The sequence below is a fragment of the Cornus florida genome, unplaced genomic scaffold (assembly GCF_030987335.1).
Source record: "Cornus florida cultivar Cherokee Brave unplaced genomic scaffold, ASM3098733v1 CherokeeBrave_3.0.0_Hap2_Chr06, whole genome shotgun sequence".
Classification (NCBI taxonomy): domain Eukaryota; kingdom Viridiplantae; phylum Streptophyta; class Magnoliopsida; order Cornales; family Cornaceae; genus Cornus; species Cornus florida.
This window is the reverse complement of record NW_026775576.1, coordinates 91,486,106-91,511,029: the sequence shown is the minus strand read 5'-3', so window position 1 is coordinate 91,511,029 and position 24,924 is coordinate 91,486,106. Positions and strand designations below refer to the sequence as shown.

The following is a 24,924-nucleotide window of genomic DNA, read 5'->3' as shown; positions in this document are numbered from 1 at the left end:
CACCCCTAAGCCGGCACAAGCAAACTATGGCAGTCTCTCTCAAATCCTGCATATTGCCTTTTCCCTGTATAGCACAAAGAAGTAACCATCTAGGTGATTCAGGTAGCCACCACATTCCAATTCCCATAATCACCGCTATAGGGGAGCTAGCTCCATACATATAGCGCCAACCAGCAACTGTATCAACCAAAAGGCTACCAACTGTATAACCAACCTGCAACAGACTCCAGGTAGATTGCAGAAATACTTGAGACACAAATAATTATATTTTATGTTGGGCGACTATCAGAAAAGAGAAGAAAGAGAAAAAAAAGTAAGAACCAAATAAATCTTGCTTTGTAGCCCATACAGAACAATTTTTTTTTAAAAAAAAAAATCATAAGTCCTCAAAGCAAGCTTGTAGTACTTACAACCATCCCAAAAACTATAAAGAACTCCTTGAGAGAAATTAGTCGACCTCGTATCTGACTTGGGGCAGTCTCAGCAATGTACATCGGAGCGGCATGCATTGCCTATATCAGCAGAAAGCAGAAAGATAACATGACTTGAAATTGCAAAAGAAGTAATGATAAAGAAAAAGGACAAAAAACGACAGTTTCAGAAGGCAAATCTTAAAATGAATGTATTACAATTCAACCGTCACTTCTCGAGCAACTTTAGAGTTTAGACACTGAGATCCAGTTGATTTTCTTATTCTTATATTTGGTCAGCAATTCTGTGATATTAGTTGCTTCTTAATTTTTCTATTTTGGATAGGCAAAGGGGGATTAGAGATGAAGGCAGTGCTCAAACTCCTTTGGAGACGTGAACCCAAACACACGGTTTTACCAACATGCCTAACAAGCTTAGCTAGCAGGCATCGTTTTATTACATTTGTTATGTTCTTCAAAATGTGAACACCAAAATACCAGTTTCAGTTACTACCAAGGTTTGTAGCCTAGTAGTACTTCCTCGCAATCCAAGTAAAAACAATTTAAGTTTGAAAAAAACATATGAATCCTTCTAAGAGAATCTTTTCAGGAAAAATACGTATAATGAATATTAAATTTATTCAAAGACTTTATTGTACGGAACAGTGCTTGGTGCAATAATTTAAGCTCGGACTAGCAAGCATGGAGCTCGCAAGTTCGATTTTTTAACTAGACACTTTGTGCAAAATAATGCCCAAGGTTAAAAAATGAAGAAAATAATACAATGAGTAAAATCCATTCTTCACATGCTTAATTGTGCTTATTTGCAGGTGGGAATGTCATGCACACACGTATTTAGTTAGAACTATAAATCTAATTGTTTGCATATGCATCCAAATTAAACACACACGGAAGTACCTGTACATGTAGACACAAGAATGAATAATAAAATTCATAAAGAACCGAACTATAATATAATAGCAGAAAGGCTGTAATTTATCTTACCAGTCCAATTCCAATACCAAATACAAAACGCCCGATCACCATAACAACCAAGTCAGGTGCCACTGCTGTTATCAGAGCTCCAACAAGATACAATACAGCAGACACAAACAACTCCCTTCTTCTTCCTATAATTCAAGTTCATCAATCAGACTCCACCAATATAACTCAACATCAAGAACTCTAAACTATAAGCCCACAATTCAGAAGAGAGCCAAAACCTAGTAAGTCGGCAATATTAAAAGCCAAAACGGAGCCAATCAAGGCACCATATAATGAGCCACTAGTCTGCAAAAGGCAGCAGCCACAGAATTAAAAATTATAATTATAAATAAAATAAAAAATTGTTTTGTCAGATTTTCTTCATTTTTTTAATTAGTAGCAAAAGTTGAAGTAGTAAACTCCATGAAAATTTAGCGGTACCAAGCAACAAAGAGTTGTAAACTCACTATGAGGCCAATGTCCACAGAAGACAAGTCATACCATGTAATCCCGCTTAATGTGGCGGACTGCAGAGAAGTGAAAAAGAATTAGAAAATTGAAGTAAAAGGACCAAATAAAAATATTTGAGCTGGAAAATCAAAGTTTAACTCCTCGCCAGACAAGATATAGTTGCTGTTTGTTGGCTTGTTAAGATAATTAAGTTTATTTTTTAGTTAGAAGCAAATTGGGATCTTAACATAGGACCTATCTATACAATGAAAGCAGCCCAATCCATCCATGACAATTGCAATCAGAAATTCAGAATGGAATCGATATCATTTGAAACTTAGCAGTCTCCAAGCCTCATTAATGTGCAATGAAGGTATAGCAACGATTATTACGATCAGCGGCAGAACTTTGAAACTGAATCCGTATATTTCAAGCATAAAACTACTTTAAACTTTTAAAGCACCTTAGAACTTCGACCATTTTCCTCACCAAATTCCTATATAACAACTGATCAGTTAAAAAGATTGAAAAACATATCTTGACGAATGTTGCAAAGCAAGCACATAATTTCTTAGGTTGCATAACATAACTGGAGTAAAATATTTTTGTGAAAGGTTCCAATAAATCAATGAGGACTGGTAAATTGAAATGCTGAGGAACACAGACCAATCCAGAAGTAGTGATAAGCTCATAAAAGAATTCCCGTCATACACTTTACGTGTATAAACTTTTACATAACTACATTAAATTAGAAATAAAGAAAATGTATATGATAATTCATTTAATAAATCATAGCTATGTTACATGGACTCTTTGAAAGTAGTTTAGTACCCATGTTGGACGCATATTGCTTGGACATGTGTATGGGATATGTGTCCAACACTTTTGGTTGGACATGTACTGAAAAAGCATATCCAATAATTCAATTTCATTATATTATACTTTAAAATGAGTCAATTGTCTATATTGAACACTTTGTTACATAAGAGCTTTACTTTACTCAAGAAAATAAAATAAAATGAATATTTAGCAGTGTCGATGTGTCCTCTTGTTTGATGATTTAACACGTCTGACACAATGATACAAACATGTATCATTCACACGTATCCGAGTCCATGTAACATAGAACCATAGTCAGAAAAATATTGAATTGAGTTGATTTAATTAATAGACTCAAATACAACCATGTTGATGCAAGCGCTACTAAAATAAAATATAGGCAAAAACTGGCAATCAATACATATATAATTAACAAAGAAGGTCATCCCTTCTCTGATCATGGTTGATATCTTCTCTACGTGTTTTTGTAAAATATGTATCATATTGGAAAACAACGATCAAACAATGAATCTCATAACTTCAAATGATTCATCATATATAAACGCTTGAAATAAACCCATTTTCATAATAAAAGAAAAAAAATACAAAAACAGAAACAGTAACAAACTCTTTTTCTTCATGCAAAACAACACGATCTTCTAAACTTTGTAGGAATCTTTTGCTTGAGTATATGCCCCACAAATGTTAACCAGGGATTTTGTGAATTCCCATTTAGTGGTTGTTTAAAATTGAATTGAAATAAATACCATCTAAGCTTCTGTATTATATTTTACAAAACATTTTTTTCCATACAGAAAGACTTTTCATGACGCTAATTCGAATTTAATGGAAACATTACATCTTTTCACTGTACCATGTGTTAAGATTTATATATTGTAATAATATATATATATATATTTCTTTTATAAGCAAAATTGTATTAGAAAGCGTTCAAAAGGGGAACGCATCCCAAGAGCTAAACAAAAACCAAGAGCAAAAAAAAGAAAGCCTAAGGATCCAAAGACCCCAAAAAGTCCAAAAACTCCTCAACAGAAGAACAATCTCTCCCCATACCCCAACTAAAAAGAGAACAAATAATAGATACTTAAGAGCCCCAATGGGTAACTCCTCCTCAACAAAGGATCTTCTATTACGTTCTTTCCAAAAACACCACCAAATGCAAAGGGGAGTCGCCCTCCAGAAGTCGCGAACTCGAGCCCCCACCCTTTGTCCCCTCCAAATGTCGATAAGACCCCGTGAGGTCCAAGGCATAACCCACTGAACGCCAAACAAACCCAACATAAGGCTCCAACAATCATAGGCCACTGGGCAATGCAAGAGAAGGTGGTCCACAAACTCTCCATCGGTCATACACAGACAATACCGATTAACAATGACATGTCTCCTCTTCCTCAAATTGTCTAGAGTCAGGATCTTGCCCCAAGCAGCGGTCCAAGCCAAAAAAGCCACCCTAAGAAGAGCCTTCGAATGTCAAACCGTTTTCCATGGATAAGAGGGGGCCTGAAAATTGGAAAGACAGAAGAAGAAAGACCGGACCTGAAAAGTCCCCTGCGAAGAAGGCACCCAAGTCAAAAGGTCCGCCCCAGTGCCATCCACCTCCTGTCGATACAAAAGGTCCAAAAAGGCAGTGACATCATCCAGCTCCCAATCCTGGAAAGCTCGCTGGAACCGAACATCCCAAGATAACCAACCGCTATCAAGGCGATAGCATTCAGCAACCAAAGCGTGGCAATCCACAGCATTCCTGAACAACCTTGGAAACTGTCGACACAAAGGACGTTCCTCGCACCAAGGAACCTCCCAAAACCGGACACTCCGACCTTCCCGGACTCTGAATCTAATATGCTTAGAAAACTCATCCCAACCTTTCCCAATAGACTGCCACACACCCACGCCGATAGCAGATCTAGCCTGTCTAGCAGACCAACCCCCTATATCCTCCCCAAACCGGCAAGCAACAATCTTCCTCCAAAGTCTATGTCTTTCATTGCCAAACCTCCAAAGCCGCCAAGAAGGGCCCTATTGAAGAGGACCAACCTCCGAATCCCAAGGCCTCCTGACTTAAGAGGCTTGCAAACATGTTCCCACCGAACAAGATGATACTTAAACTCCTCCCCCCTACCACCCCAAAGGAAGTTACGTTGAATTATCTCAAGTCTCCTAACAACAGAAAGGGAATCTGGAACAGAGAAAGGAAATATGTTGGGAGGCTGGATAGGACACTCTTCATCAGCGTAACTTTTCCTCCCTTCGAAAGATACTGTTTTTTCCATCCAGCCAACCTTCTCGAAGCACTTAATAACTGGGCCCCAGCAACCCACCCTTCTTGAGGAGACCCCCAAGGGCAATCACAGATAAGAAATAGGGAAGGAAACTGTCCTACATCCAAGAACAGCTGCCAGGGAATTCACCTCCTGAACCTCCCCCACAGGGACAAGCACACTCTTGCCCACGTTGATTCTCAAACCAGAGACAGCCTGAAAACAAACTAAGACACATCTCAGGTATCTCAATTGGGACACCTCTGCCTTACAGAAAACCAACGTATCATCCGCGAACAGCAAGTGAGAAATTTCCAATTGATGAACTACCTCAGGACCAATCTTGAAGCCCCGAAAAAGCCCCAAGGTAACAGCCCTCCTCATCAGCCTGCTAAGAGCCTCCATAACAATAATGAACAAGAAAGGGGAGAGGGGGTCCCCTTCCCTCAAACCACAAAAACTGCCAAAAAAACTCGAAAGGGGAACCATTAACCAGCACCGAGAATATGACAGATGAAACGCAAGTAACAATCCATTTCCTCCATCTCTCACCAAAACCCATCCTCTCAAGCAAATAGAACAAGAAGTTCTAGCAAACATGATCATAGGCTTTCTCGGAATGCCACTACGAAGCCTAAAATCCACACATTCACTGGCAATAAGAGCGGAATCCAGAATCTGTCTGCCCAATAAACGCATTTTGAGACTCTGAAATGACTCCGTCTAAAACCCCCCTCAATCTTGAGGCCAGGACTTTGGTGATAAGCTTACACAAACACCCAATCAAACTGATAGGTCGAAAGTCCTTAATATCATAAGCTCCCCCCTTCTTAGGAATCAAAGCAATAAAGGAAGTATTCAGCGACTTTTCGAACTTCCTAGTGGAATGAAACTCATGAAAAGTGCCCATAATATCCTGTCTGACCACCTCCGGGCTTTCTAGGAGGAAACTCGTAGTGAAACCATCCGGGCCTAGAGCTTTATCACCATTACAACTCTTCAAAGCCTTCAGGACCTCCTCCTCCGTAAAAGATCTCTCCAACCCATCCCTATCCTCCACTGAAATTGAGTCAAAATGAAGACCATCAAGCCTTGGCCTCCAGCGAAGAGGCTCAGTATATAACCTCTGATAAAAAGAAACAATCCCTGTTCGCACTTCCTCATCAGAAATCAACAGCGATCCATCCACCCGAATCTGACCAATATGATTGCCCCTCCTATGAGCATTAGCCGTTCGGTGAAAAAACTTAGTATTACGGTCACCTTCTTTAAGCCACAAAGCCCGAGATTTCTACCTCCCCGAGATCTCCTCCATCACCACAATCTCAGCACATTCAGCCTAACAAGCTGCTTTCCTAGACCGTTGAGACTCCTCAAGGCCTCCCGCCGCATCCAATCTATCAAACTCTGCAATATCAACGAGAGCCCTATTTTTCCTCCACTCCAAGTTACCAAACACCTCCTTATTCCATTTTTTAAGTTTATCCTTCAGAATACGAAGCTTTCCTGCAAGGATAAAACTCAAAGTACCCACCACCACGTCCTCCTCCCACCAAGTCCGCACCAAACCCAGAAAATCCGCCACTCGAAGCATATGTTTTCAAATCTGAATGGAGTGCGACGAGGGCTCAAACCTCCACAATCCAAAACCAAAGGAATATGATCCGACGTCACCCTAGCCAACGCAGCCTGAATTGCATCCGGAAACTGCTCATCCCACTCTCCGGAGATCAAAAATCTATCCAGGCGTGAAAAAGTAAACATCTCCCTACCACAAGACCAAGTGAAAGCAGCTCCCTCCAACGGGAGATCAATAAGCTGATGATCATTGATAAACTCCGAGAAAAACCTCATAGCCGGAGTCCATGACCCACCTGTAGACCTCTCCATTGGGGATCTAATCACATTAAAGTCACCTGCCACACACCAAGGAAGAGACCACATCTCCTGAACCGCACTAAGCTCCTCCCACAGTGCAAGCCTCTCACAGTCATCCATCGGCCTATAGACACCTGAAAAAGCGCAAGGGAAGCCATCCTCTTCTAACATAAAGGCACAAGACAAAGAGAACAGCCCCCTACACACATCCACCTAGGGATGGCAACGGGGCGGAGTTGGGATGGAGTTGGCTAAACCCTACTCCGCCCCATTAAAAAATTCGTCATACCAACTCCGCTCCAACTCTGAGACGGGTTTATAATTGGTATACCATCCCCGCCCCTACTCCGGTTGACAAAATACCAACTCCGCCTCGCATACTCCGTTTAATTGCGGTAAAGTCGAAACTGTTGAATTAATTCCTGAATTTGGGATAGAATACTAAGATCTTGAATCTTTGAAGATTGAATCACGTGCACACTTGTAGAATTTTAGTAAGTAATGATTCTAGCGAATATTTAGTCAAAATATATTAATAAACACTTAAATTAAATATATATATATATATATATATATATATAATCGGGGTCGGGGCGGGGGCGGGGGCGGGCGGGGATGGGGTGGGGGCATCACTAAATCCGCCCCCGCCCCAAACCCGCTTCGGTTTTTCAATTCTTTTACCATATCCATCCCAAACCCATTTATGGAGCTACCAAATCCGCCCCATTAGGAGCGGAGCGGGGCGGAAACCCAGCGGGTTGGAAGAAATTGCCATCCCTACATCCACCTTATCCATCCTCCTCCTATCCCACATCAGAAGAATACCCCCAGAAGTCCCAACTGAATCAAGCGCCTCCCACTCAACGAACCTACTGCCCCAAAGGCTCTTAGTAACTCTATCAGTCATAGAATCAATCTTCGTTTCTTGGAAACACACCAAATGAACCCCCCATTTCCTCACAGCCATCTTCACCACCTTTCTCTTGCCCGAGTCATTGAGGCCACGGACATTCCAAGATAAAAGTTATAGCTTCATGGAAAAACAACAGCGCCTTCCACCCCCATACCCCTCCCTCCCTTCTTAACACCCCCCTTCACCTTCTCCCCCACAAGAGCCCCATCAAAATTCACATCACAGCAGAGATTACGCAGCTCCCTCTCTCCTTTCCAAGAGGGTTGAGTCTACTTCCTCCTCATCCTAGAAAACTGAATCATCTCCCCTTCTTTCCCCTCCACCGTAGCCTGAAGAATAGCTAAAGCTTGCTCCCGATTACCTTTGCAAGAAACACCCAGCAAATCACTCGTGGGCCCAATGTTGTTCAAAACCTAGTCCTTGCCAAGGTCATCGCACTCCTTCCTGACAAGCGCACTGGCCATCCCCTCCAGATGAACAACTGCCAGAGGGTCAATCAGCCCCAAATCCGAGAAGCTCTCCTCCTCCCACAGAACCATATCCAAGGACCGACACTGTTCCTCCCGGTTCCCATCAACCTCCCCTTTCTCGTCCTCCTCAATTACATCCACACCACTATCATGAACTTCAGAAAAGGATGTTGAATCACACGAAGGCACATCAGTGAGGCGCCTATGTTTCTGTAGCTCTTTCACCAACAAAGAGGCTGATTCCTCATTGAGAACGATACAGATATCCATTCCCACGCAAACAGTCATCAAGTCTGGCTCACAATCTGACTGAGTTGGCACCAATTCATTCCCCTTAGGAAGACACGAATCTAGCTGAGGCTTGACCAGCCCACCCATGTCAAACCCAGACGTAGCCATCTGATGAGAAGAAGAGGAAAAATCCGAACAAGAATCCTCCGGCCCTTCGCTGACACGATCCGAACCCCCATCCACAAACAAACCGACCGTCCCATCCCTTTCTAACGGTCCAAAAAACCCACACCCCAAATCAGCCGTATCCACAGTCTCATTACCCACCTCAACCACTGGTGAGAGCATCCATGACATACCAACCAAACCATTCCCCACCTTCTTCCTCCTCAACCTACAAGAAGGAGAAGAGAGAAAAGAATGAGAAAAGGGGGGGTTACAAGAACAAGAAGGGGGGGACTTACCCGGTTTAGGAGTCGCGTTGCGGGCGACCCATTTTTGCTTATCCTTTCTGGTCCATCTTCTCCCAGACTTATTAGACCAACTCAACACATTCACCTTGAGGGAGTCACAGCTACGAGTCTCATCCTCACAAAGGGAGCTTGACTGGAGCAACCCAAAACTGTTACCAGAAAGCAGATTCTGACAACACGCACCATGCCTGAATGTCTTCGATCTCAGTTCAGATCCCTTCACCGTGTTCGAACTCACAGAGACCCGATCCTCCTTTTCCGCCTGAGACCAGTGTCTCGCATCATCCTTCGGTTGTGTCGAAGCAACTGATTTGTGAGAATCGCCTCTAGAAGCCATTCCAAAAGGTGGCCTGAGCTGCAACCCGTTAATGGAAATAGAGAGGCTTCTATTTGGGCCAGGCAACATCTCTAAAACTAGAGTGATTGGGCTTGGCAAGAAAAGACCGAGAAGAAGAGAGGGGCTTAAGAATAGGCCTGACCTGTCCAGCCCTGTTCATGGCCCGCAAACCTTTAAGTCCAGATCCAGAAGAAAATGGACACCCAACCAAATGGGGCCTAAAATGCTCGGCCCTGCCATCAGCCTTCAAAGCAACTTTCACAGGCCCACGTTGGTTAGGCCCTTTCCAAGCAAGCCCATCAGAAGAGGAATTCAAATTCTCGACCGCCTCACGTGCCAAGTCATGTGTGCCCTTAGCTAGATTCCACTCACAACGGGGGGGAACCGTCCTCCAACCACATGTCCCACTAACCAGGCGCTCCTTCCCACTCGTCTCCGGCACGTGGAAATGCACTCGTCCTTGACCCTGCTTCGGGCGACTTTGCAGAGCCTTTCTATGAATCACTGGTTCACGCCCACCACCAGAAACTAATCTGTGAGACGAACGAGCCCCCTTATCCGTCACCTCCAAAGGATTAAGAACATCAGATCTAGCACGAAACTTGGAGATTGGCTCAAGAGAAGGGGCAATTTCCTCTATGGGAGAGATGCGAAAAACTTGCTGACTGTCCTCCACGATAATGGACTCCGGGATCACACCACCTTCATCCACAGTGATGACGATCCTCTCTGTATCGCTCATCTTAAATGCCTCGACATCCCGGAACCTACCACAAAGGTCCCCCACAACATCGAAAAGATTTTGACACCAAAGGTGGAGAGGAAGACCGAACACAATGATTCTCCGGCATTTAAACTTCTTTCTCAACCCAGAGCACCCAACCTTGTAGTACCAGTAGTCAATGAACAACTGAGCATCTCCCCATTTCTTCTTTCCATAATTAAGAACCTTCACAGCCTCCATGACCGATGGAAAGCAAAACAACAAAAGTCCATTAGGCAAAGTAGAAACCCTAACACAAGCCGAGATCAACCAAACCCTCGTAGCCCAATCTTCAATGTTCTCGAGAGACCCCACTCCCTATCAAATCTCCCAACAAGACATGCCCTAAGCGTATGCTCGCGAGAAGACGTACTGCGATTATCCACTGAAAACACAAAATCACCGGAGGAAGAGAAGCACTCCACTTCGCCCTTCAAATCCAAACGAGGAAGACTAGCGACCTCCAGAAAAGACGGCCTCTGACCGTCGAGAGTTCATGAAATCAACAAAAAAACCACCACTATTTTAAAATAATATTTAAATCATATATTGTAATAATATGGCGGCACCTCCAGAAAGTAAACTGTATTATTACAAGGAAAACCAGAATTTAATTCCATGATCTACCCATATCTAGTGCTTAAGACTATTTCTTAATTGTTTTCCTCATACAGCCACACACACACATTTATAAGGCCACTTAACTTTAAATTAACTCCTAGCCCATGAGAAGAATACCGAGCTTATTCTTCATAACAATGAAATAGAGCCAACATGGCACCTGTGATGAACATTATTCTATATTTAAGAAAAATATATATATTTGAGGAGTCAACAAAATCATACCTCTATAGAAATTGTAGCACAAGATGTGGCACCAATATCATAGCCATAAAGTAGTCCTCCAAGAGCTGGGAAAAAGAATCTGAAATGACCGAGCCACTCATTACAGTTTGAATAAATGAACTAGATGGATTGCATTTTTGCCGAAGTAAGCAAACCATAAAGGTTGCTACTCGAAATTCAACCCAAGAAAATAAGCCAAAAAAGCTTGCAGTCCAAAAAATAAAAAATAAAACTTGATATCTTGCTTGATGTGCAAGTTGGTTTTAGACATAGACACTAGGTTCAAGAATAGTAACAACTGGAAAGCCTGATCCATTAACACGTTCTTTACATGTACTATAGATTTTATATAGACTGGATAACACGGAATATATAGAGCAGTTAAAATTGACATCTCAAACTTGATGGAACTGTTATATTATAGCTTTATTTAAAAAAAAAAATCTTACATGAGACATGTATGAATGATGGTCTTAAGGAACAAAAAGCAAGAATATATGTATCAAGGGAATAATTCTAGATAGGAAATCACAAAGAAAGAAAAGATGTTTACTAAATAAAGCCGGTTTTCCTAAGCAATCTAAGGGCTATGGCTTCACGGCAACCAAGCAAATTCTTAGCATGTTTCTTGCTTACAATCCATATAGATTCTTTCATGAAATCATGAGCTCCTACTGCAAGACATGGTTTTTAATAACTTTTGCAGTTTTTCCTAGTCACTGAATAATCTTAGAAAGAGGAAGGGCCCCGGCTTGATCTCATAGCAACTCGTCTGTCAGAAAAAGGTTGGCATTAGCTAGCTTCCCATACTGAAAACAGCCAAAATGCCCAGTTGTAATCAAGAAGATGAATTACCTGGATCAGATAGGTGAAGGGTAAGCGGGGTTCCTAAACTTGCTAACAGGGCCCTTTATACAAAACTGGGAACTCTTCCACTTCTGTGTTGGAGCTCACAATTCCCTTTCAGCTTTTGAGCCTACTTCTCAAGGAGCCGAAGCAGTAGCAGAAGAATTAGGAAGTGAAGAAGAAAAGATATGCCACTGCTGCAGGCGAGCTCTTGTTATTGACAGCTAAAAAAAAATGGTGTTTTTGCACATACAAAATGAAATGGATGATGCTTAAAACCAACCATTGTACCAAAAGCAGTATAAGTAACATAAGCACAAAAAGAACAATAACCCACTGGTCGCCTACTATGTTATAATACAAAAAGTCATTCCAATAATGGACCCATCAAACCCTTTTCATGGCCGCGCGTAGACCAGAGCCTTCCAGTTTATTGCTATGTAAAAGCTTTTTCAGCCAAGCCAGGATGTTTTCCCCAATGCACTAGAAATCCAGTAGTTATTTTATAATGAAAACTACCATTTTTATAAGAACTACAACCTATAAGAGTTAAGAAGGTTTCACTTGCTTCAAATGAACCAATGTGAACTTCAATCAAAAAACATGCAACTATGGAAGTCCATGGTATAACAGCTGGCTTAGATGGGTTAAGTTTCTCATGTTTAGCTCAAACGACACTATAAACACTCCAACTATGAAAGTCGTGGGTGTAACAGCTAACTTGGATGGGGTTAATTTTCCCACTGTTTAGCTTACTGGTGACACCATTGGTTCTCCAGGCCTTGCTTTACACCATAAGGAACACCAGGCTAATTCTGTGTTCTTAAATCAATCTCCATCCTTGAAATCAATTTTTTTTTACGTTCTATCTCAAATGGGTCACAGCACAGTTCATAATATCGCTAGTATTTTATCTTAACCAGAATCAAATTAGACAAGGTCACACTCCACCACATGGTATGATATTGTCTACTTTGGACCCGAACCAGCACGATTTTGTTTTTGGGTTTTACCCCAAAAATGCCTCATACCAATTAGAGTGACACACCGACATATATAGCACTTCCCCTTTCCACACCCAGGCGATGTGGAATTGTACACTTTTAGTTCGCCCAGTGTGGTAACCTGCTAGTATCTTTTGCACCCGCTCACGGCACACCCGCCCACAAGGTCACCACAATCACCCCCCTTTTTGGGGCCCAACATCCCCGTTGGCCGCACTTTCAGCTGGGTCAGGCTCTGATACCATTTGTAACGACTCACTCCACCACATGTATGATATTGTCCGCTTTGGGCTCGAGCCCGCACTATTTAACTCTTGGACTTTACCCCAAAAGGCCTCATACGGTCATATCAATTGGAGGGACACACCTACATATATAGCACTTCCCCTTCCACACCCAAGCAATGTGGGATTGTGCACCTGTGCCCAGTGTGGTAGCCTACCAGTACCTCTTGCACCAGCCTACAAGGTCGTCACAATCACCCCCCCGAGGCCAACATCCCCGTTAGCCACACTTCCGGCTAGGTTAAGCCCGCTTTAACCCAAAAGAGCAAAACTATGCGGATTCGGGCCCAAAGCGGACAATATCATACCATGTGGTGGAGTTGGTCTTTACAAGTGGTATCAGAGTCTGACCGAGCCGGAAGTGTGGCCAACGGGGACGTTGGGCCCCAAAGGGGAGGGGGGTGATTGTGACGACCTTATGAGCGGGTGTGCCATAGGAGGGGGCAAAATGCACTGGCAAGCTACCACACTGAGCACAGGTTCAATTCATGTGGTGGAGTGGGTAATTACAATCTAGTAGCTTGAAAGAAATCCAAAATCTCTTTAAGAGTAGAATCAACCCTAATGGGCCCGGCCACATGAATTGTATTTTTTCCCCTTTTTTTTTTTTTTTTTTTCTATAACAAGTAATCTTACCCCTAATATTTAACTTTTTAAAATCTTTTCTAATAACTTCATCCAATATTAATTTCTATCACCCTTTACCCTTTATCTTCTATGCAAATCTTTTCTAATAACTTCATCCCATATTAATTTCCATCACCCTCTTTGTCTCTTACCTTCTATACAAATTAGTCTTGCCTTCTTACTGGCATCTATAGGACTTCGTTGTATGTCTCCATACCACCTAAGTTTATTTTCTCTTATCTTATCACTAATTGGTACCACTCCTAGTTTCTCCCTCACAATTGATTAGTAACCTATCTCTTCTAGTCACTCTACTATCCATATTAACATACTCATTTCAGTTATATGAATTTATTGTTCTTATTTCTTTTTCAAATTCCAACACTCTGGTACATATATAATATAACTGACCTAATAATTGTTCTATAAAATTTTCCTTTTGACTTTTAAGTTATTCTCTTATCCCATACAACACCACTAGCATGGCATATCTCCATTTTGTCCAATTCTACTAATTATATCAATAGCTATGCCACCATCCTTTAGTATTATTGACCTAGATATCAAAGATGGTTACTTTGAATAACCTTGGATTTTTAAGTGTGATCATTTCATTATCAATATCTAACTCTTTATTATATTTACATTTTATATATTCAGTTATAGTCCTACTAAATTTTAAACCTTTTGATACTAAAGCATTTCTCCACATTTCTAATTTTGTTACCAACTTTTCTTTAGAAGTATCCACTAACACTATAGCGTCGATGAACAACATGCACCATGGATGTCTCCTTCTATGTTTTTTATGATTTTGTTTAAAATTATCATGAATAGATATGGGCTAAAAGCATTGATCCTTAGAGCAATCCAGCATTTACATAATTTGCTTTACCATTGATATTACCCAATTTAGTGCCTCTTAATGTTAAAAATACCAGGTTGCCAACAAGATCAGGAAACTTACGAGAACTTTCTGGAGATGAAAAGAAAAATGACTTTTCTAGATATTTCAATATGTGTCACTAATAGGTGAAAAGAGATATAGGGATGGGAATTTGTCTAAAAATACCAAAAGTACTTGAATTGCCACAGCCATTGTAGCGTAGAAGGAAGTGAAACGGTCGTTGCAACGAGTGATTAAGTGCTCAAATGACATTATAAAGAGAATATTCAGGTTAAGGTTTCAATTTTTTATTGATGAGTTGACAAAAAACAAAAATGCAACAAACAAGCCTCCCTTAATTTCTGGTACTATAAAACTACTATCGTGTAATCTGAAAGATAGTGCCCCTTTTATCATCCAATCCTTAATTACTAGTCCTCTAAAACTGCTATCATCTAATCTGAAAGATAGTGTCCCTTTTATCATCCCAATACATTTAGGTTAATAGGATAAATCAAAATCCACATTTATTGTTGAACCATGGTAAAAAAATTCAGAATTTAATATAGCGTTGTCAATTTGCCATTGTATAATACCATGGTCTACCATGATACATCATATCAAGTACATTGCTCAATGTTCAGATAGTTTTGATTGGTGTTGCATTTCATTTATAATTAGGAATAAATTAGTTGAACTTCACCTCGATGCTATATCTGTTTTTACCTCTATTATCAATTTCAACCCAACTAACATTGGGTTTAAAGTAATTCAATCTCCATTATTTCTTACACTACCAACCTTGGCTTGCTTAAAACATATAAACCCATAATGACAGAGGCATAAATGATTAAATACAAAACCCTAGTGTGGTATGCTTATATTTCATTTGCACATAAAAATTGATACAACAATGTAAAATGATAAGACTAGAGTGAAGTTGAGCGATAGATGCATTAAATAACTTACGGGAGGATAGCGGAGAGCACCGAATAGTTTTCGGAATGCACTTCCCCATTGATGAGAGGTTCTTGCATACCGTCGATTTCACCTGATGACTTCCCCGCCTAATTAACCGCAATAAAGTTACAAATACATTCAAACATATACATATACATATAATTAACCACAATAAAGTTATACATACAATCATAAATATGTATTTATATATAGACACAAAAACAAAGAGAAATTTATGGAGTCTTCAAATCGGAAATGTTTATTGAAAAAACCTTTCCAATAGAGGAGAAGGTGTGTTGCTCGGGATCGAAATTCCCAGAGGCCATTATTGGGGTGCTGAGAGAGGTTGAAAATGTGACAACTGATGGAAAAATTGATCGGCGAAGGAAGAGCTAGGGTTTTTCCTTTGTATTGATTCAGAGTGTTGATTTGTGAGGTTTACACGTGAATGTTTGTTCAAAAGGATGGGTCGGTACGGACACTTTGTTAGGTGAGTCGGATTACTGCTGCAAGTAATGGTTTCACGAGAAGAGAAAGGAGGTTAGAGAGAGAAACAAAAAGATATATATAGAGAGAGAGAGAGAGCAAAAGGTTAGTTATACTGGTCGGGATTTCAAAAGAGCGGCCCAAAATATGGCTACGTTAGAAGGTTAGACGCAGCGAAAACTGGAAGGTTGAAGACAGGGTAGAGCCGTAGAGGCGATTTTGTGGACCCACGTGGATTAAAATCCTGGAATTCAAGTCACTGTTAATTAAATTAAATGAATTGAAAATGACACAAAAATCATTCCCAAAATTTTATACATACTAGTATTAAAAAAAGGGTCAATTAATTGTACACGAATCGAGGCTTCATATTCTTTATCACTTATATTTGTCTTTCTTTGTCACTGAGCTTCTCTAGTATTTTTATTTTTAAAAAAAAATTCAGCAAGAAATTCACAAATTAATTTATTTATAAAAATATAAAAATTCTTGTCTTTCACGTTGAAAGGTAACTTTTATCTTTTCATAATTACAATATATTTTTCGTTGAGTTCTTCCAAAATGGTGTCTCTTTATTTTTCTCACACTATAATACTTACTTACACGTCATTGAAACAATTTTTCATTATTCGTGTAATATTACATTATAAATTTATTGTATTGCTCTTCACTATAAATTTATTGTCACCGTATGGATACGGCACCTCCCTTCAGACGAGTAGAGTATCTCAAGTGCCCAAAAAATAGTACACAGCAAGTCATATAATATTTAATCCTATTATTAAGTAAAACGTATCAATCATACATTGTGATTTCTTATTATCATTCAAAGAAAAAAATATATAATTAGTTAGGGGAGTTATTAAATGGCACTAAAAAAATTCCACGAAGGGATTCGGAATTCCAGATGATGAGGTGGCCAATAAAGGTCGTGGACTTATTAGTATTGTAGTGTTTGTGGTGTGAAGAAATTATTTATTTGTGATAATGGCAGAATGTTATGAAAGAGGTCCTAACGTGCGATGTTCGTGAAGGCACCGGAGACTTGACTTTCAGCTAGAGTTGCTCCAACCATTAAAGTCCTAATCCAGCTAAAGTTATCTACGTAACCTCATCCTTGTCGACGACTTTGATCCACTGGTTTATAGCTAGTGATTACACTTATTCACTATTGTCCACTCCAATTCACTTTTATGGACTCAGTCCAAAAATATTCATCTTGTTGTCACGATTTCATTGATTAAGTCCCCGTGATTTAATGAGGTCCCAAACCATACATGTCTCCGTTAGACTGGAATTTAGAATAATTTTTTGTTTCATGAGAATTGAAAATTAGATATTGCTCAAAAAATAATTAAATAAAGCTTAGACTTACTTGATTCAATTTTTTTATGACAATTTTCTATTTTATGAGAACGGTATAAAAACTTATTTCGTTGACAATTTTTAAGTAATTACTACCTATGTCCCAAAATAAATGTCTCTTTTGGAGAACAGTTTCCCAGAAGATATATTCTTTTTGAGACAGAGTATTTTTTAAAAAACTCAATTGAAAAATGACTTATTTTCAAATAACTGTTTTTAATATTTTATGAAACAGTTTTCTGCTTTCCGAATTCTTGAAAACTGTATTTTTAAAACAAACGGCTTGTTTGGTTTGTAATTCTAAAAACAATTCTAAGAGAACTATAAAAGACTGTTATCTGGAAACATGAAACTTGTTTGGTTTGTAATTATGGAAACAATTTTCTGATCTCGGAAAACTGTACAAAAAACTCAATTTGGCTCAATTTTCTGAAAATTGTTTTCTGAAAACTAAGTTATAAAAAGACCTGTTTTCATATGACGGTCTTTTTATAGTTCTCTGAAAACTATTTATGAAAACTGTTTTCTGAAAACTCAATTACAAACCAGTAATTCTCTAAAAAAACCATTTTTATAACTGAATTTTCAAAAAACTGTTGTTCTCATTTAACTCTTTTTAATAGTTCGGATTGTCTAAATGATAATCAAGTAGCCACAACATTTATCCCAAAGTCTACAAGACTACAAGAGACCTTTTCTTAACATCTTTTGTGTTGGTGCTAGATCAAAATTATAACTCCAACAAATCATACATCACTAATCTTCCTCCAGAACTTCCAACATACACATAAGGTGGCAAGAAAAGAAATGGTGACCATACAACTCACTTCATGCTGTGCACAACAGCAATCTGCTGCTCAGCCAAAATTAAGTGCAAGAAAGGCTAATTTCGAAAAATGTGTATATAAAGTGAATCCTATTACTAAAAATGAGGGTCTAATAGAGCTTTTATTGACGGTAAAGTTTATCTGTCTTAACTGCAACCACAAGTACATGAAAATTGACATTTTACAGGACGACTTCCCCTCTCCCCACCACACCAATATTGGTCGATCATATAGAAACAGAAAACAACTCCAAGGAAGTGTCAACAAATTCACAAACCATGCTCAAAAGTAAGATTATGAATTTGATAGTTCATTGTTTTCCAAATTAAACACATTCAAACACTTCCACTGCTTCAAACAAGTACAAGTCATTTATTAATAGAGACACCAATTAAGCATCCATAAATTTTCCTTGCATTTCTGCGGTTGCTCCTTCTGAAGAAATAAACTTAGGACGTCTTAGTGGGCTGCCAGGGTTGGTACCTGGTCCAATCTCTCTGTCCAGGGTTGAGGGTGTGTCCCTTAGAATGATAAATGTACGCATCACCCTCTCCAGAGAAGTTCTCCTTGTGTTCGAGTCCATACCTTTTTGGTTTCAGCATCAGAAGCTGCAAGATACGTCTTTCAATTAACCAGTGTTTGGCTTTATATACTGGTGTCAGTTAAGTCATGTAAGTTGGGGTTAAGATGAACACACCTCATCTCCTGTGTGATCAGTTATGAAGTGGAGCCAACCATGCCATTCTGGTGGCACCTGAGACGCGTTGTAACGATCCTTCGACTTATATTCCACCCACCTGTGTCGTCCTACAAGAAAACCAATCCATCAGATGTGCTAATTTTGCCATCAAACCAGTGAAACGGGTCAGTTTTCTTAAACACGGGAGTAACTTCGCACGAGTATGCAGATGCACAAGCAAAAGGGCAGACAGTAAATTTAGGAGATCTTATGGGTCAATGGCTGATCATTATAAACAAACAGGTTTATCACTGTTCTGGCCACTGGGTTGGGGGTGGTGGGGAGAGAGAATTAGAACATCACTTTTTGTAGGAAAACCAACTCAAGATAAGGAGGGTACCTACCCATTTGAATGAGGCATGTACCATTAGAGTGATAAAGGTGATGGGAATTCGATGAATAAATTATATCTTGCATTAATGAATGCAATTTAAAATTGGGAATAGGAAAACAACAAGCAAAGATACAATAATAAATCCGTGAAAGTTGGATCTCCACACCCCAGTTGATAAAAATAAAATAAACTAAATTAGAGCAATGGAAAAGGCAACGTATAATTCTAGATCAGGTCGTGGGCACCCAGTGAGCAACAAGGAAATGTCCGCAAACCTTAGTCAACCGGTATTCATCTCTGGCAAGAGCAACTGTCGCAGCTGGATGAGGTCCATTCTCAGACCCAACCACTGCAATAACAACAGGAGATGTTGCAGCAAAGGCTACAGCAAAAAGGTCATCTCTGCAACAGTCACAGCAGCGACAAATCTCTGCTCCAGTTGTTGTGCAATCTCCTGGCTTGGATCTCCAAATATACAGAGAAAGAAACCTCTGAGGTAGAAGAAACAGAGTGTGAAGACTCTGATTGCTCAGGTTCTGAATGTTGTTAATTAAGTGAAGATGGGGGGAAAAAAGATGACAATGAGAACAGCTAGGAGAGCAAAGCTGCCGTCAACATTTACACTGCAATCTCCGGCAGAAGAAACAAAAAAAAGTGAAGAGACAACTGGTGTTCACACGGCTCAAGTGCACGAGGCAGATGGTACTTCAGCAATCACTGTAGATATTGCCATATCAGAAGGCAGTTTATTATGCTGCAATTCAATAGGCAGCCTTCCCATAGGGATGCAGGAAATCAGAAATGTGCCGCCACTATGTAATGAACTTAACAAATCTAATCAACAGCCGACACATGTCCTGCTATATAGACACACACACACTGAAGTTACGAAAATAAAGAATAGGACTTCCGGTAGCTCCTTCTGTAACCGAAACAGAAAGATCCCTTCCACATTTTCTAAAGAGCGGTTGTGATCTCCTAGTTTCCAACATCCATAAAGCGGGTAATTCAAAATTTCACATCCAATATGTGGATTCTATTCTTAGAACCCGTGCTTCTTTGGGTCATCCACTTGATAACCCAATGGGTGTTCCTAGCAGGACCCGACCCGTGACCCGATTGTGGGCAATTGGGGCATTCTATTTGGTAAACTATGGAAGAAGATAAAATTAAACATAAGACTAAATATGTAAAGCCAACCACGAAAAACGGAAAATTTTCTATATCATTTTCTTCCGATGAATTATGGAGAGGATGGTTGGACTATTTTATTGAAGGTAAATTACCCTACATGTTGAAAATACTATAGAAAGGTTTGGGTAAATATGGGCTTAAAGAGGTAATAACCTTGGAAAATGGTTTGTTTCTCTTCAAATTTAACAATGTGGAAGGGAAAGAAACCATCATTCAGAGTGGTTCATGGCATAGGCATATTGCAAGGGAACTAATCATTTTAAGGCCATGGCAACCTAGAGTGTGATTGCTAAAGGAAAAGTTGAATTCTAACCCAATTTGGGTTAAGTTCTTTAATGTTTCTTCGGAATGTTGGACTCGCAACAGATAGAGCCAAATCAACCCCTTCGATTGGGTGAACCAATGGTACCAGAAGCCTATGTTCGAGTTTACATGTAAACAGAGATATCCATCAATGACCCCCTTCCTCCATCCTTTAATTCTGACCTACAAAGTGTTAATTTGGAGATTATGGCTGAATACCCTTGGAAACCTCAAAATTTTGATACTTGTAAAGTACTTGGCTATAACACATGTAAGCAAGTTACCCAAGATGGTTGTGCATCCAAGGAAATTATTAACATTGGGAGGTCACCCATAAATAAATAAAGAAAGAATAAAAAGGCCAATTTTCATTCACTTTCTATTGAAAACTGCTTGAATAGGAAAGAAATAATCCTATTTCTAGCAAAATTCAAGAAACAGACGATCAAGGTAGGAGCACCTTAGGTAAAGATGGATTTTCAAAAAAGAATGAGAGTATCATTCAAAATTTTGATTCTGCTGTGGTGCATGTGGATGAAGTTAAAGACTTGAAATCATTAAGCAGTCTCAAGATGATCAGAGTTAATGCCAATTCTTCTAACGTTGCATCACCCTCTTCTTGTAACTCCCTCCATTCCACTTCTCGTGATAATAGGAGGGTCCCTCCTAGTTACTATGAGAAAGGGACAGTTTGCTATATCAGAAAATCCTTTCATATTTTAAGCTTTGATCCACTCAGGGTGTGAGTGGTTTTTTGTTTGCCATTGGTGCTTCGGCTTTGCTCATAGGCATGAATTTTTACTTGCACAAGTTTCACTAAGTGGGACCATATAGATCAAATCATCCAGTTGCTTGTTACATATCATTTAATTGATTCTATTTGTAGTAGCATCAAAGGAAGATTCGTACGGAATTCTTGACAATTATTCTCTCCCAAATAATTTTATCAATTGTGATGACAGTTCCAATATTTGTAAGACTCCATTCTATAGTATTTTTGTGTCAAATGCTATGGAAAAGAATAATAAGTTTCACTCTCATGATATGACCAAATTCACCTAACAACTCTGCTAAATGATAATGATGATTATGACTACGATGATGATAAGAAGAGGAAGAAGCGACACTGACCATATTGAGTGTCAAGTTTCTCATAATACTTGTTACCAATTTTATCAACTCCCACAAGCGTTGCACCTATATTGTGAATCTTGGTTTGCCTGAAATCAATCACAAACAAAAAATTAATACAGTTGCTAAAAGATGATGTTAAGGAAGCAAACAAATTGAAATTTTATTTCATTGGAGACAGCTGATAAACATTTTACTTAGTCTTCATATGAGGGGGAGAAAATGGGAGCCGTTGTTTTGGGGGGGTTGTCGCCCAAAAAAATGCGAGAAAGATGGAAAGAGTTGCAATAACATGGACCCTCCTATTTTAGCACTTTTTACCATAAACAATGTGACCATGTTCAATGTGCCAACATTGTTAATGGATATTTGACACTCTTTTCAAACACCAACACCAATATCTCAGCTCATCGCATCCTTTTCACTAGTACCTAAATAGTGAAGAGGAGTGAAACATTGGCTATAAAATTAATTGTGTTTACACGCGTATGTGTCAACATGAAACAGTATTTCAAAAGGAAGAACTAAGATTTTAAAAGCCAATTAAATGGAAATGATAACGCTCTGTACATTAAATAAATTTGGAAACAAAACCAAAACTAGAAACAGGTAGGAATAGACATCCAAAGGGGCATTAAAAAAAGCTTTCTGACACATTGCTTTCTTCTCCAGAATTATTTAATGACAAATGTTGGTGAGGAGAATTAACTCCCAAGCTCTTTGATATGGCCAAAGCCACATAATTTCAAAACAGATCCGAGGCGGGATATGGTAAGCACGAGTCATGTGGAGAGTGGTTTCACTAGCCAAAATCTGCTTTATGCACAGAACATGCAGAATGTTCTGGAAGATCTTTCGAGTAGATAATGTATCCATGAAAATGGTTGGTGACGTTACAAAAGGGCCATATTTGTGTTCAAAATTAGACACTTTGAGCTGAATGGACTAATTGTCTATATGTACCCAGAGATGACGTTTTGTCCCCTTAAAAATGAGTCAAAATATTTGTACAAGGCCTTAGTCTGGGATTGAATTGATATACATTTCAACTTGTGAGATGACTCAATAAAATCTTGCAACATTGCAAGCAACTCATGAAAAATTTGCCAAGTCAGATTGATCAAAAGATGAGGTACATCAGAATCCATTTAACCAAAAGAAGTTCGAATTTGCTAGATCAAATACATGTAGAGAAGACCCAAAACCCTTTTTAATTTCTTCAACTTCTATCAAGGTTTTACTTATGAAAAGAAAAAAGAAAATCTCCTATCAAGGTTTTGGAATAAAGTTTGCAAATTTAAAGCACCCAAGTTCTTGTTCTCCATTCCTTAAATTTTTCATTTTTTTTGAAAATATTTGACTCTTACATGAAAATATTTGAGTATTGCTTGAAAAGTATTATATCATTTCATTGGCATTCAAACTGAATTCAAAATCTTTGTTGCACTTATAACCTAAGTTACAATTTCCACCCACATTCTAGCAATTCATAGACTAGTGACAATATAGGAGCCACAAGTTCCTTAAAACAGTATGTACTTATGTTTCACTGTGACAGTATTAACCCTTTACCTTCAAAATACCTGAACCCCAACAGGAGATGAATGAATAATAAGCCACATGAAATATAAAGATAAAGAAAGTAACAGTTTGCCATATAGAACATGAAGAGATACAGATTCTAAACGGTTGGAAATATTTAGCCATGAATTTAAAGTAGTTCTCTTTTCCAAATATAATCATACTTTTTTGCTAAAGATCTTCAAAGAACCAAACCCTGTCAAGTATGAGTAATACAGTTTGACTTACAAAAGGTTTCCATCCGGGAGGCATCTCCTGTAATATGGAAAAAATAAAACAAAGATCAGTCAATATAGTTATAAAATTATAAATTACTGAAAAGCAATAGATCAATTATGCTAATAATTCAAAAAACATGCCACTTAATAATACAGTTCATGTCAGGCTATAAGTACATATATAAAAAAAAAGGTTCAAATGTTCCTGTAAAAGATAATTTCAGGGTAAAAATTAACAAGGCAAAAAATTCTAAGTAAATTGTGCATAAGGAGGCTGGAAAGCATATTGATGATGTTGAGTCTGCAATATAGGCCCCCTGATCAATCAAAATGTTCAGCAGCTGGGATGAACTTTTCAATACCACTAATTGTTTGAGTTTATCCTTAAAGGAGTTCGTTGATTGGAAGACATATATAATTTATCGAAATACCCATAAAATTTTCAGACTTGGTGGCCAGTGTGCATCTCAATGTCTTACCCTTCCTTCTGGATTTCTCATTTTGGATATAGACCTTATGAAGAAGAATTACATTTTATTCGAATATGAATCATAAAATTTCGTTGCTTGCGAATCTACCTAACAAAAACCTTCAACCTGAGCACTGGCACAACTATTTTGCTAAGTTGCGGTGAAAATATATAAATAATTCGAGAACAAACAATATGAAACTTAAATTTCAAAATCAGTGTTTTCATTTATATAACCTCAACATTCTCAGCAACCAAACGCAAGGTAAAGCAGACGTATTCTCGAGATATAGGATCTTTCAATAACAAGAACAATTTAAATTAAGATATAGTTCTATCGAAACAAATTCAGATTCAAAGTTCAAAAGGATTTTCTCAGCAACCAAACATGAAAAGAGGAAAAAATACACATGTTTGCAGATGTAGATATAGGGGAAATGACTGACAAATATCCTTCTTCTTTGAGCCCCCTGATGAAGTTCCCGATGCCTTTCTCCTTGATCGCCTTCAACGCGCTCCTCACCACCGACGCCATATCTCTCTCTCTTCAAACGAACCTCTGTTCGCTTCTTCTTTTCCTCTACGAATTCACATGAGTAGAGATTATCTGAGAAAACCAAAACTTTGGGGGCAGGTTTGTGTAAATTAACCGAACTAAAGGGGAGATTCGTGTAATTATGACAAATCATAGGGAGGTTTGTGTAAATTATTCAAAATATTTTATATTAATCTTGATTTCGTACTCCGGTGGATCCAATTTTGATTGGAATTTGATCCGGTTATTTGAATGTCTATTGAATTATAAATTTAAAAA

General features: G+C 38.9%; 2 protein-coding genes and 1 long non-coding RNA gene across 3 annotated transcripts in view; all 3 read right to left on the bottom strand.

Moving 5' to 3' along the window:
• Nucleotides 1–16,153, bottom strand: part of LOC132312865 (D-xylose-proton symporter-like 2) — a 27,719-nt gene extending 11,566 nt beyond the window's left edge. The window contains exons 1-8 of the mRNA XM_059811408.1: nucleotides 15,736–16,153; nucleotides 15,473–15,570; nucleotides 10,857–10,935; nucleotides 1,862–1,921; nucleotides 1,634–1,700; nucleotides 1,416–1,540; nucleotides 411–512; nucleotides 1–214 (exon numbers count right to left, since the gene is read on the bottom strand). The exon at nucleotides 1–214 is cut by the window's left edge and continues 155 nt beyond it. Coding sequence (XP_059667391.1) covers nucleotides 1–214; nucleotides 411–512; nucleotides 1,416–1,540; nucleotides 1,634–1,700; nucleotides 1,862–1,921; nucleotides 10,857–10,935; nucleotides 15,473–15,570; nucleotides 15,736–15,789 — 799 coding nt within the window. The 5' untranslated portion in view covers nucleotides 15,790–16,153. The remainder of the gene's footprint in view (nucleotides 215–410; nucleotides 513–1,415; nucleotides 1,541–1,633; nucleotides 1,701–1,861; nucleotides 1,922–10,856; nucleotides 10,936–15,472; nucleotides 15,571–15,735) is intronic.
• LOC132312866 (uncharacterized) lies at nucleotides 11,291–15,466 on the bottom strand. Its single transcript, XR_009483339.1, has 2 exons — nucleotides 11,712–15,466; nucleotides 11,291–11,628 (listed from the first exon to the last, which is right to left on the bottom strand). It is a non-coding gene; the product is annotated as an uncharacterized LOC132312866 (long non-coding RNA).
• A 2,080-nt stretch (nucleotides 16,154–18,233) lies between the features above and the next one.
• On the bottom strand, nucleotides 18,234–24,712 carry LOC132312864 (probable NADH dehydrogenase [ubiquinone] 1 alpha subcomplex subunit 12). Its single transcript, XM_059811406.1, has 5 exons — nucleotides 24,557–24,712; nucleotides 23,652–23,678; nucleotides 21,843–21,931; nucleotides 18,839–18,948; nucleotides 18,234–18,749 (listed from the first exon to the last, which is right to left on the bottom strand). The coding sequence occupies exons 1-5, from the start codon at nucleotides 24,643–24,645 to the stop codon at nucleotides 18,591–18,593; spliced, it is 474 nt and encodes a 157-aa protein (XP_059667389.1). The 5' UTR covers nucleotides 24,646–24,712; the 3' UTR covers nucleotides 18,234–18,590.
• Nucleotides 24,713–24,924: the final 212 nt, after the last annotated feature.